Raw genomic sequence first — 14,065 nt, forward strand, 5'->3', positions numbered from 1 at the left:
AAAATAGCAGATCTACAAGCTTGTAGACCGTCTATTTTCAAATAGCTGAAATGTAGGATTGAAGTGGTTGATGTATGTTTTGTAATAATAATCAAAAACTAGTTTGATTTGATTATTAAACTAGGTAACTGGTAATAACGTTTTCAAATAATTGTAGTGGAGTAAATGTACAATATTTTCCTCTGAGATGTAGTGGAGTAGAAGTAAAAGTATTGACAATTGGAACTACTCCAGTAAAATACAAATACCTAAAAATTGTAAGTATAGGCCTACAGTACTTTATACCTCCAGTAACGCTGCATGCTTTTATGTCCCATACCGGCTTCCCTACAAAACATGTATTTGTGCGCATGTGCACTATGTTGGTGAGTGTGTGCTGCTAGTGCTGCACTTTGACAGAGGATGATGGTCTGTCCTGCATTATTGAGTTAATATCTACATTCAACTGTAGTCGCCACTCAAGTTAGTCATCATGAAGACCAGGTTTAATTCGGTGGACATCAGGGCAGCCATTGCCGAAATCAATGCCAAGTAGGTGATGCCATGTTGTCGGGAGGGAGGTAGATATAGCAGCTGGGCTACAGTAGCTGTTAGCCTGTCATCTGCGATCAGCAGAAACCCATTCATATCCACTGAACACTCACTTCTTTTCAGTGTTGGAACAAGTACTCAAATGTTTTACTTGGTCAAAGTATCAATGCTGCAATTTAGAAGTCTGGAATTCAAAATGTACAAAAGGTACACAAGTTTTGGCATCAAAATGTACTAAAAGTACTAAAAGTAAAAGTAGGCCTACTCATTGTGCAGAACATCCCATATCAAGTTTTCAAATATACAAATCCTTTGAAAATAGATTGTAGAAAGTAGATGAGTAGATTGGCTATTTTCAAAAGGCCAAAATGTAAATAGGGCTGAAGTGGTTAATGTTTTGTAATAATAATCTAATAACTAAAGTTTCAAATAAATGTAGTGGAGTAAAAAGTATAATATTTGGATCCAAGATGAAGTGAAAGTATTGGAAAAGTACAAATACCTCAAAATGTTACTTAAGTACAGTATTTAAGTTAATGTAGTTATTTTACACCACTGCTAAACACTCAAAATTATTTTACAGTTATCTTGGCATGAGAGTAAACAACATCTATGACATCGACACCAAGACTTATCTCATCCGCCTACAAAAGTAAGTGCTGTCACTATTGTCTGTCTGCAACCTCTGATGACCTGCTTTAAGTTGTTATACTTTGGAACATGCCACAGTTACTATGGCACAGTACATTATTTTCATAACTTGTCAGCCAGCAAACAAGTTAGTTACTAGTTAGTTACCCTCCATGTGATCTAGGCTACTACTGGCCCTTTACATTACTACACTTACCAGCTATCAACCAATCCTGTCTGTCCTATTATGAGTCCATAAACTATCAGACTAGATCAACCCGTGTATTGTTATTGCAGGCCTGACACCAAAGCTATTCTCCTGGTCGAGTCTGGGCTTCGTATTCACTCCACAGACTTTGAATGGCCCAAGAATATGATGCCTTCTGGCTTTGCCATGAAAGTAAGTTTGTTTGATTGTCAAACAATTGTTTGTTGACTGTTTGATCATCCATATACCAAACGTTTCCATCTAGCATTTGCCATAACTAAACTATGGCATCAGTGATCTCTGGATGTAGCCCTCACAATTGTTTTATTCTCTTTAGTGCCGGAAACATCTGAAATCAAGGCGGTTGACACATGTCAAACAGCTTGGAGTTGACAGGATCATTGACATCCAGTTTGGCTCAGATGAAGCTGCTTACCACTTGATCATTGAACTTTATGACAGGGTGAGCATGAATTATTCAGTGATGTAATGGTAAACACTGGTAAAGGAAAGGATGGATGAATGATTTTCTGGTCAATAAAAAGAAACATACTATGCATATAATAACAATACAGTGCATTCAATAGCAAAACAAATAAGAATGATCATATATTAATCAATGAGTACAGGGAACTATCATACTTTATTAATGCACTAGGTAGGTAAAGCCATCGTTAAAGCCTTCCTCAGGATCCTATACAAAGAAAATATACTGCATGAAAATAATGAACAACAAAATATCCAAACAATGCTATGGTCCATCTATACAACAGCTCCAAAACAATACATCTTCATAATTTATGGAGTCACCGTTACTTTTCCTTTCTACACCAAGTCTCTTCACTGAAAATAGGAGATCTTTAGGCTCACAATGTTTCATGTTTAGGCGTTGTGAGCTTGTAGATCAGCTATTTCCATCAACTGTTTGCCCCAGAATGGAGATACTAGGGTTTATGTGGTTAGATTCTGATTCATGACATGCATCGCAGTAAGTGTATTGGTCTTACTATATCCATATTCAGGGTAACATCATTCTCGCAGACCATGAGTATACCATCCTGAATCTACTGCGGTTCCGCACCGCTGATGAAAACGATGTGAAGATTGCAGTGAGAGAGAGATATCCAATAGAGAATGCCCGGCCCCAAGAACCTCTCATCAGCTTGGAGAGGTAACCACACAATCCCACAATATCTAATATATTCATCAATTATGTCATCAGTGTAAACTTAGTTTACATTTGCCATTGTACCTACTTTTATTTTTCTGTCTCGAATCATGGTACCATGGGTTGGATATGTTCTGGAGAGCCAAAACTCCAGATGGCCTGCCCTGGACATAATGTTGAAAAGTTGTCATTGAGAGAGTGGTACTGAGAAAATTAATTACGTTATTGTTTTTTCACTAATTCTTCACATAGGCTCACTGAAATTCTCTCCAAAGCACCGAATGGAGATCAAGTGAAAAAAGTCCTTAACCCTCACCTTCGTAAGTAGCTAAGCAACCAGTTTCATCAAGTGTAGGAGCTTATTGTCTGTTTGACTTTTATGTATAACTATCTTCTTATATCTAGCAATATCTTATGTGTATCAGACTCACATATTTCCAAATTCTGCCAGCCTATGGAGGCACTCTGATAGAACACTGTTTGATGGAAGTGGGACTCTCGGGCAACGTCAAAGTTGGCAGCCAAGAAGAAACTGATCAAGGTACAGTTATGGTTGACACGACCGGCAACATTGTTGCAAAATGTGTTTAAATGATAATGGTGATTGAATGATTGTTGCTGAGACCTAATTGTTTGATAATTATTAATAATTATCATTTGTTATATTTAATTGTGTTTGTTGATATCCTACTTCTGTGTGAAATTTTAAAAAGCTTAATAAACATTAAAAAAATACATATCATTTGTGCATAAATTGTAAACCTAGAGAATTCTTCAATGTATTCTTTCTTATTTTTTTTTTCTAGTTGCACCTAAAATCTTGGATGCCCTGCGAAGGGCAGAAAAATATATGGAGGAAACGGAACATTTCAGTGGAAAAGTAAGAAACCCACCTCTAACTAGTCTTGAAGGAACTATTTAAAATATGTGTAGGGTTACAACAGTTACTTAAACTAATCTATTGAATCTATTCCAAAAATCAATTTTGATTATTTCTTTTCACGTTGAGTTATTGCTATAAAGAAATACTTTATTAAAAAAGTCTGCTTCTCGATGAATCAAAAAAAGTTATCAATAGAATAATCACTAAGAAAATGAGGCAGCTTTACTTGTGTAAATACAGGATTTTGTTGCATTCATGATTTCTTTTTCATGTTTAATTCAAGGGTTACATCATTCAAAAGAGTGAGAAGAAGCCAAGCCTAGCCCCTGACAAACCCAGTGAAGAACTGCTCACGTAAACCCTGTTTTGCCTCTATTTCTGATTGCAACATGGAGACAAACCTTTTCTATTATCTATATTATTCACTTGAAATATTTTTTCTCTTTCTCAAGGTATGAGGAATTCCATCCGTTCCTCTTTACCCAATATGCAGAGAGCCACCATGTGGAGTTTGATTCATTTAACAAGGTGAATTTTGTATATTTGAACCTCTTTGTATTGTTAGAGAAAGAATGTTTTTCTTTTACTTTCTTCTTTGTTATTAGTTGCATTGATTTTATTGTCGGATTTATAGTGTTTATTGATATAACTTTTCACTCACCTAAATACATTTAATCACTCCATGAGAAAGCGACGTGACAGATAAAAGTAGTACTTTCACCTAGGCAGTGGATGAGTTCTACTCTAAGATGGAGAGCCAGAGGATTGACATGAAGGCGCTGCAGCAAGAGAAACAGGCAATGAAGAAGCTGGACAATGTCAAGAAAGACCATGAACACAGGCTTGTAGCCCTGCACCAAGCACAGGTTAGCACTGTCCATCCATTGTGAACAAGCACAGTGACAGTACATAGAACAATGGTTATTCAAAGGGTTCATTTGGTTCCATTTGTACGCTCTCAGTTAAATTAGCACTGATTGTGTGTATCTGTTGTCATACTAAATGTATAAATAAGAAACCCTGCCTCTGTGTCTGTTGTGCAGGAGGTGGACAGAGTCAAGGGTGAACTGGTGGAGATGAACCTGGCTGTGGTGGAGAGGGCTCTTCAAGTGGTCCGCAGTGCCCTGGCCAACCAGGTGGACTGGACTGAGATTGGCCTCATTGTCAAGGAGGCCCAGGCAGCTGGAGACCCCGTGGCCTGCGCCATCAAAGAACTGAAGCTGCAAACCAACCACATCACCATGCTGTTGAAGTGAGAACATTATTGACGTGTTGTTGAATTAGATTCACTTATAAATACATGACCAAAATAGCAACACCAGGGTTAATGTGGTTGAATACAATATGTTGTCCTGTTGAAACTCTTCACTGTCCGGTGAAAAGAATGAGCCTTGACGTCACGCAGAAAAGAGACACATACAGTAGTTGTCTGGGCTCTCTTAGGATTTTAAGGGTTAGCAGTGACAAGGGACCAGAATACACAGGGGAATCAGGGATTATTTTCCAGATGGGGTATAATCCAGTCACACTTGATGTTTTCTACCAGCTGAGTTGTAGTTGAACAGCACCAAGCTCACATTTATTGAGCCTCAGTGACTGAAACTAAAGCTGCTTCTTTCTCTTCAGGAACCCATACATTTCAGAGGAAGACCACGGGGAGGAAGAGGACGAGGAGGTGGCGGCAGAGGAGAAGGAGGTGCACAAAGGAAAGAGAAACAAGAATAAGGACAAAGGACAGAAGAACAAGCTGCAAAAGGACAAGCCCATGTTGGTGGATGTGGACATCAGTTTGTCAGCTTATGCCAATGCCAAGAAGTAAGTGTGGGTACAGACATTAAGGAAATGTTCCATTATATTTTGTAAGGCTTACAACTCAACACCACCCCCACTCTGTTGTTTCAGGTACTATGACCACAAACGGAACGCTGCAAAGAAAGAACAAAAGACAGTCGAGGCAGCACAGAAGGTGACAAGGCGCAGTCAATATAATGTGTCCTTCCTAAACTTTACCAGCTTTGATTCAAAATATGCTCATATTTGTGTCATTCAAGGCTTTCAAATCAGCAGAGAAAAAGACAAAGCAAACCCTAAAAGAGGTGCAGACAGTGACCACTATTCAGAAAGCCAGGAAGGTCTACTGGTAAGATGCACAATGGATTGTCTTATACTAAACCACCTCTAATATATTCAGTTTTTCCCAATTTGCGTAGATATGCTGTCTTAATGACACATTATATCTTTTTGCGTCCTTCCTCTTCCTCTGTGTAAGGTTTGAGAAGTTCTTGTGGTTCATTAGTTCAGAGAACTATTTGGTCATAGCAGGACGGGACCAGCAACAGAACGAGATGATTGTCAAGCGCTATCTCAGGGCTGGTAAGAGATCCACACTGTGTAAACAAGCTGCATAAAGCACGCACATGCACACAACTGGATGAGCCTCATTATGGAAGTGTTTCTGTTGTCAGGTGATGTTTATGTTCATGCTGACCTCCATGGAGCAACAAGTTGTGTCATCAAAAACCCATCAGGTAGAACCACTCTTTCACACACAATTGCATTTACTGGCATTTGTACTGTACATTAACCACGTTATTCCTGGCATCCCTATTTTTGCAAATGTGCAATTGTTTTTCAAAAAGAGTGGAAACGGCAGATCTACAACTTCAAGCTCACACCGTGTTGTGATGTGTTGAAAACTTGTAGAATTAGGGCTTAAGTGGTTAAATCAGTTTCCTCTCAAACACTTAATCACCTTTTGCTTCGTATCTTTCTACCATTTTCCTTGACCCTTGCCCACTTCTGTTCTCTCCATCAGGCATTCCTATCCCTCCCCGTACCCTGACAGAGGCTGGCACTATGTCTGTGTGTTACAGCGCTGCCTGGGATGCCAAGATTGTCACCAGTGCCTGGTGGGTCTACCATCATCAGGTGAGTGATGAGTACCATGGTACTCCGCTAGCTGGTTCAAAGTGTGGGGTGTGTGGTTATGTTTGGAGGGAAAGAAAACATAAAACTAAAGCTACCTTCATCATAGTTGATGAGGATGAAAAAATTAACATTGTGCTTTTAACATTATGCTTTTATTGATCATGAACATGATTTTGTGCTTACTTGGGGCAGGTGTCTAAGACGGCTCCTACTGGAGAATATCTCACCACTGGAAGTTTCATGATCAGAGGTACAGTAGAAACCTAGTCTATCAAGAAAGAACATTTTCAAATGCTGCTGCCTAGACAATAAAGCAGTCTATGTGAGTGGATATGAGATTACCCCTTTCTTTGTGAATATAATATGATTAATATAATGATTAAAAAGGCTTTATGACACATTTGACTTACATCTCGTTAGGAAAGAAGAACTTCCTGCCACCTTCCTACTTGATGATGGGTTTCAGTTTTCTTTTTAAGGTAAATCAAATATTCTGCAAGTATACTGCAATTAAATATTCAGTTCCTTTGTGTATTTTCACTAATAATATATGTACTTGGTGTGCTGCTACATAGGTAGATGATGAGTCTGTGTTAAGGCACAAGGGGGAGAGGAAGGTGAAGACCATAGAGGAAGACATGGAACAGATCACCTCAAGCACAGCCGATCTTCTAGAGGAGGGAGAAGAGCTGATTGGTGATAAGACACACATCAACAATGCTGAATATCCATTTGTCTGTTTCAGCAATTTAGGGAGGTTGTTGGTAAAGGAAAACGGTTCACACAGATTTAACATCTTCATGTCATACATGGACCTTTTGCAGGGGATGACAGCAGTAACGAGGGCGAGGGTGAAGAGCAGGGCGGAGGAGGGGACGGAGAGAAGATGGAAAGGGAAGGAGAGGAGGATAAAACTGCAAGCAAAGAGTTGTCTGTCGTTCCTGAGGAATCCACATCCGACGCGGAGGTTACGCCACCGGGGGAGAACGATGTGAAAGATGAAGGAGATGAGGATGAGCAGGAAGAGGCAAAGAGCGATGAGGATGAGCAGGAAGAGGCAAAGAGCGATGGAGAGAGTGCAGAGATCAGCTTTCCAGATACGACCATCTCCCTCTCTCATTTGCAATCCAGCAGGTGATATTTTCAGCTTGGCATTAACTCTACACATGTTGCTACCTACCAAACCATGACCAACCTGACCATCTGAGTTTATTTACATGAATTCTGTAGTTTAATCGTAAAGCCTTATTTATATTCGGTCATACACCGAAAATAGCTACAAGCTCTACAACACGTCGCAGCAGCTGTGATGCAGTGTGGGCTCGTAGCTCTGCTATTTTCTACACAGTCGTCCTGGTGAGTAAAAATCAGACTTAAACGTCACAGTATCTAATACTTAAATAAAATTGCATCTTCTCTTTACAGGACCACTCAGAATGCTGGGTTCAAAAAGCAAGTGACCACTCAGGTAATCACTTGCACAATGGTTGTCATGGCTTCAAGCTTAAAACCTTGAAGAACAAACGTGCACTTTCTCAAAGATCATACTTTTATCATAATGTTATTTACTCTCCCCTCTAGGCTGACATAGACACTCAGGGGACAAAACACGTCACCGCCAAACAGAGAAGGTGAGATAATGGAACAGAAACACAACACCCCAGCATGGCTTACATTGAAGCATAAAGTCCATTCTTCTCCAATTCCATTCCAACCGTACACACCACCTAATGATTGCAGGAAACAAATAGGGCCTAGTATCTTGTAGTCATTACAGACCTCTCCATGTCAAATCTGCACAAGTGCTCAGTTAAGCTAATAGTCCATTTAACCCTTCGGGGCATGTCTCTGTCCTCAGGGAGGATAAGAAGAAGAAGCAGAAACCAGGAGTTGCTGAAGCTGAGGGTACATCCCAGGACTCGGAGACTGGCCCGTTAGCCAACCAGGGAGGCCAGGGCGGGGAAGGATCCTCCCAGCATCCCCCCAAGAGAGGTCAGAAGGTGAGGGAGAGACCAGAGATTCTTCTTTTTACCAGGTCGCAGACCTGTTCTACATTATCGTTCGAGCACCTAGTCATCACGTGGATTTCTCATTTTGTGTTATTTTCTCCTCATTGGCTGGCCCAATAGCCAATGAGCCTCAATGTCCTTTCAGACAATGGCATCTTAGCCAATGAGCCTCAATGTCCTCTCAGACAATGGCATCTACATAGGACCTAGTAACTTAGCATCACCAGACTTTCCACCTCAGAGGAAAACTTTAAGAGCGATTAGCTTAAGATTTCTGCCCGATGGGGATGGAGGAAAAACTCATAATATGGCATTGTGATATAAAACAGTTTCAGAATCAGAACCCCTGTACTAAATGGCAGTTTCCTTTTACTGACAATAGTGGCTTTTGAAATACATCAGTATTTATATATATTCTGTCAAACTAGAAGGAATACAAATCACATTTAATTTTGTGTAATTTAGTATTCTTTGTTTGATCTGATATATACTGTATAATGACTTTTGGCATTTCTAGTTTTCTTTTTTCCCCCCTTAGTTTGTCGATGTTACACACTGCTAACACAGCATGTGTTGTTAGCATGTGTAACATAAATGAGCTGTTGTATCATCTTGTGATAAATTACGTGATATTGGATCGCTACATGGACTTACAGTACGTGATCCAGCATTAGAGGCTTCTGCAATACTGGTATTGGAAGAATTATAGGAGAGAACCAAGAACTAGAAATCATTTTATATTTTATCTAAGTATTTGCTTTACTGTACCGAAGACTTAATCTTATGATGTAGCCACCTGTGTTTGTGGGTGATTCCAGAACAAGCTGAAGAAGATGAAGGAGAAGTATGGGGACCAAGATGAAGAGGACAGAGAGCTGATGATGAAGCTACTTGGGGTGAGGTGGACTTTCTATTTGAATTCAGTTTTTAATACGGCAGCCTGGATACAAAGGCATTCTATTTAGCAAGGCACTCTGGCACTGCATCCTGATCACCATCTACCCTTCCCCGTTAATCCTCTTTAACAGTCGGCCGGTGGCAAGGAGGAAAAGGACAAGGACAAGGGGAAGAAAGGGAAGAAGGGGAAAGGGAGAGAAGAACCCACTAGGAAAGCCCCTCAGAAAGCCCCCCAGAAACCCCGCAACACGGAGGTTGTGAAGAAGCCAGAGCCGACAGGGGGAGTAGAACACATGGAGGGACAGCCTGGAGAGGAGGGGGTTGGAGCTGAAGTAGAGGACAAGGTAGGAGATGACTTGCTCTCCTGCTGCATATCAAGTAGACCCACTACTGCAGATCTGAAATGTCACACGATGCCATTTAAGTAATGTCACCAGCTGATGAGAGCAATGCCATCAATGTTCTGTCTGAGCACACAAGATGCAATTTATTGTCTAATTACCCAATGTTCTGTCTTTCAGGAAGATGATGTTGACCAGGATAACCCCGGAGCAGAGGTGCATTGAATTATTGTACAGTCCTAACGTGTGCCATAAACTCGAAGACATATTTCTTCTCATGGATGTAGTTGTGTCAGTTACATCACCGGAAAGACAGGGGATGTTGCACAGGGTTCCCAGGTCATAAAATTCCTGGAAATATTTAGAAATTAGTAAAACAGTTTTCCAGGCCTGGAAAATGTTTGGAATTAATTAAATGTTTGGATAATTGTCTGGATAATGTTTGGATATATATCGTTTTTTGTATAACGTTACGTGAAATATGTTAATGGTAAAATATAGTGCTGCACTGCATAAGCTGTGTGAGTGAGACCACAGGAGTCAGGACATCATGTGACACAAATAAGGATGTACAAGCTAAAAACATGTTGCATGTGATACGTTAGCTTTTAGATCTGTTCTTTTTTGTCACGAGACACCTTTGCTCGAGTATGTCATGGTGCATTGATAGCGCTCGTGTATTGCACTGTATGATTGCTATAAAGGCCTGGAAATGGGGTGACATACTTTTGGAAAAGTTATGCAAATCCATTGTTAAAAGTGTGGAAACCCTGGTTACAAATGCTGAATTTACTAAGGGGTCATGTTATTTGACCTTTTTTGTTGCACGGGGATGTCATCTTCTCTTGGGTGTTTTGTGTTGTTTTCCTAGGAAGCAGAGAATCTGCTCACCTCTCTGACGGGCCAGCCTCATCCTGATGATGTGCTATTGTTCTCTGTGCCCGTCTGTGCTCCGTACACCGCCCTGTCCAACTACAAGTATGTACAATACACTTACATACTCTACACACCTCTGGTTCTGTGTGTGGGGTCTTCGAGGGGGTTCCAGGGAATACCCAGCTCTAAATCATTGATACTTGTGGAAACAAATGGACCCTTACAGATCTGTAGCACAGTGTGTACAAACGGAACCCTTGTACATTCAGTGTTGAGGAATTTTGACTGTAGATTTGGGTCCCAGACATAAAAAAGAACTACAATATCATCACATGGCCTTATTCAAACTGTGAGTCCTTGTCATTAAAGAGTTGAGATTCACTGTATGTTAAAATCAAAACGGATCCAGTGCAAAGAACGTGTATAGTAGAGATGCGCGGGCCGACCCGTTGACTGCGGCCGGGGCGGTCAAGATTTCAGGCTCAACTGGCAGGCGGCGGGGCAAGTGGGTTATCGCCACTCTCATGTGCAAAAAATAAATAAGAATAATCACCTGCTCTTATTTGCATTTTATTCTTAATAAGAGTAGGCCTATAAGAATAAGAATACAACTTGAATTGAGCGTGAGTGAGCAAGTTTTAAAATGCGCCAGAGAGGCTTGGAGCAAGGTTTCTCCTCCACTCCTTATTGCGAGGACCGTCCCAATTCCGTTCCTGTTTGGGCCACGAACCACATTTGCCAACATTTGCGCCTTGCAGCACGCTCGTTGACACAGTCAGACACAAAGTGAGCAGAGCAGAACGTACACACAATTAGCAGCACGTGTCCCTGATCAGGATTTCACTTAAATGTCTCTCATCCACACAAACCTTGTGTCAGTTAGGTTATATCACCAGCCAGTCAACGCATACGATTTGAAACGCAACTTTCGCAAGTGAGACGGATTTTTGACTGAATGAACCAGACTCACCTCGAGTCGCCTCCTATGGTGATTAATCAATAACCAACAGGATTTAATATTGTCCATCTTTAGCTGTCTGTTTGAAGTGCGAGGCGCTGTATAAATATGATTGACATAAAACTTGAATTTAGAGAGAATTAAGAAACATGTCTTTGCTGTCAAATAGGCTAATAGTAAAGAACCCCATTTTGAACAACATGTTTGTTTATTTAGCCTATGACAATATTGTGCTACTGTAGACCTTTATGTAAAGCGACTTTGGGTACTTATGAGAGCGTTATATAAAGATGAGCTATTGTGGTGATGATTATCATCTTTCTTTAAACTGTGGGCCAACGGGGCGGGTGGGTTCGTTGATTTGTATATTGTTCTGTTGGGCGAGCGGGCGGGTTACGTTCTGTGCGGGCTGCAGGCGTTGCGGGTTATGAAAAAAACCTGACCCGCACATCTCTAGTGTATAGTATGTAAAGGGCTAATGAGTTGTTTGTTTTCAGACACAAGGTGAAACTGACACCAGGCACTCAAAAGAAAGGCAAAGGTACGATCATTTCAGTCTAGTTAGCCTGATTTATGCTTTTACTTTGTGACACTCTTTCTCTGTTTGATTTTTTTTTGTTTTGCTTGAAATTTGTTGCTGATTCTGTTGTGTGCCCTTAAAGTTTTTACCTATTCAGTGGTTTTACATAAACCATAATAATACTGTAGCTCTCCTTTGTAATGCTTGCCAGAAATAACATCCATAGCTGAATCCAGTAAATGCTAACCTGTCACATTAAAGTTGCCTCAAACGTTTTAATGACTTAAATAGCACATTTTCAGTTTCTCCCCTCTTATGACCACACCATCTTCCAATGCATTCTTAAGGTATCGTATTCAACCAACTGATCAAGTCCTTATGGACACTGAATGTGTGCTAGTGGCCCCGAAAGCCTTAGATCCAAGGACCACTCAAATATGATTCAAAGGAGGAATAATCTCAATGAAAGGTAGTCTTATCCTAGTCTGTGACTCTTTACTTTCCAGCTGCTCGTACTGCAGTTTTCAGCTTCATGAAAGCCAAGGAGGCTTCAGCAAGAGAAAAAGACCTATTCCGCAGCGTCAAGGTAAGCTAGTAAATCGCTAACTGAAAGATATATGTATCTATAAACGTTTTACAAGCAATGTGTTGGAGTTCAAGCGATTCAATGCATTGATAATGAATCGAGTTCAGGACCTGTGCATAAGTGTTACCAGGTCATCCTCTCTTGTTTCAGGATACAGACCTGTCTAGAAACATGCCAGGTAAAGTTAAAGTGTCTGCACCGAACCTGCTCGCTGCCAAGAAGAAATAAGAGACAGGGTTGAAAAGAATACAGACCTGTCAAGAAGCCAATTTGCCATTTATTCTTTGGGCAAACCAAGGAAGGAACCCAAGAAAGTAGACATTGCTTTATCCTGACTTTACCAATGCCTTTGGATTAAATCATGACAAGACTGTGCCAAGTCTTTTGCTAATTGACTAGTGTAATACATTTTTAAATCAATGGCATTAATCTTATGTTGATGTATTGTCTGTGAAATTATTTTTCATATAAGCACATGTAAATTAAAGGTTAACATGAGAATTTGACTTTGCATTTGTATTTAATTGACATATTCCTAATGAACATTTTGAACAGGTTCTACAGTAAAAATACAAAAGGGATGATTGTGCAAAGTCTTATATTTCAGTGCAATGTGGCTCAACAGTGTACCTACACAAAGCTATGTTGTGATAAATGGAATGAAAATGCTATACAAACCACATTAACAAAAATGTTATCAGTAGGTAAACAGTTTCAAAAACAAGCTCCTCACTCAACATAAAATAAATTACAATATATACAAAAAGGTACTGAACTTAAAAATTGCCATGAGTAGTTTGGATTTCTAGTAATTATTTTGGGGGCGTGTAAAATAAATTGGATAATTATGATTTGTTACAAAGGCAACTGATACATGGAGTAATTCTGCCCATCTTTGCATCAGTGTTTGTTATTCAAATACTGGTAAATCAAGATTTAAAGGCTTTTACGCAGAGTCCATATTTATATCCGTTCTTAGTTATCCAATATAAATTAAGCACAGAATCTTGCACACTCTCGGATGACTTTTCTATTTAGAGAATTCAAAGAAAGAACATAAGTTTTTTTTTTTTCAGAGAGTACGTTTTTTTTTTTTCAGAGATCTGTTAGGATTTAGAAGACATTTGTAGTTGGCCTATGACGCAGTATGGACTCAATGTGCAAAAACCTTGATGCAACACAAACCTTTTTGTACTAAAATGTGTGGCGCAGGGATAAAAGTTCCTGCCCACCACTGTAAATTGGGAGGAAAAACAAAGCTTGAACAAGTCTGAGCACTGGCTACTGTAGTCCACTGAAACCTTAGCTCTAAGGGCAACTGATTGACATCCGCTATAGTCTAGATGGGGGGGGGTCCACGCGCATAGGGTGGATATATTTTCGCCACCTGTTTTTTCTTAATCCTTGAAGGGTATATTTTAAGATTCTGCCAGGTACCAAGCTGAAATGTTCTCATGGGGTTCATTTTTAATGATTTCTTGCACCTATCCATTCACGTTCTATACAGGGGGAAAAAAGACTTCTTTAAGT

At 40.0% G+C, this 14,065-nt stretch overlaps 1 protein-coding gene across 1 annotated transcript; it reads left to right on the top strand.

The window, feature by feature from the left end:
* The first annotated feature begins 377 nt into the window (after positions 1-377).
* nemf (nuclear export mediator factor) lies at positions 378-13,041 on the top strand. The gene is made up of 32 exons (XM_080750697.1): positions 378-531; positions 1,115-1,183; positions 1,459-1,561; positions 1,707-1,832; positions 2,392-2,540; positions 2,790-2,857; positions 2,989-3,078; positions 3,344-3,417; positions 3,704-3,774; positions 3,873-3,948; positions 4,146-4,286; positions 4,464-4,672; positions 5,047-5,235; positions 5,323-5,386; positions 5,472-5,560; positions 5,690-5,793; positions 5,886-5,948; positions 6,236-6,348; positions 6,541-6,598; positions 6,769-6,827; positions 6,924-7,044; positions 7,173-7,482; positions 7,774-7,816; positions 7,930-7,979; positions 8,207-8,348; positions 9,176-9,253; positions 9,386-9,598; positions 9,776-9,811; positions 10,467-10,573; positions 11,927-11,970; positions 12,456-12,535; positions 12,686-13,041. The coding sequence occupies exons 1-32, from the start codon at positions 473-475 to the stop codon at positions 12,761-12,763; spliced, it is 3,276 nt and encodes a 1,091-aa protein (XP_080606823.1). The 5' UTR covers positions 378-472; the 3' UTR covers positions 12,764-13,041.
* Positions 13,042-14,065: the final 1,024 nt, after the last annotated feature.

This window comes from Nannobrachium achirus (genome assembly GCF_963921795.1).
Source record: "Nannobrachium achirus genome assembly, chromosome: 20".
In the NCBI taxonomy this organism is placed as follows: domain Eukaryota; kingdom Metazoa; phylum Chordata; class Actinopteri; order Myctophiformes; family Myctophidae; genus Nannobrachium; species Nannobrachium achirus.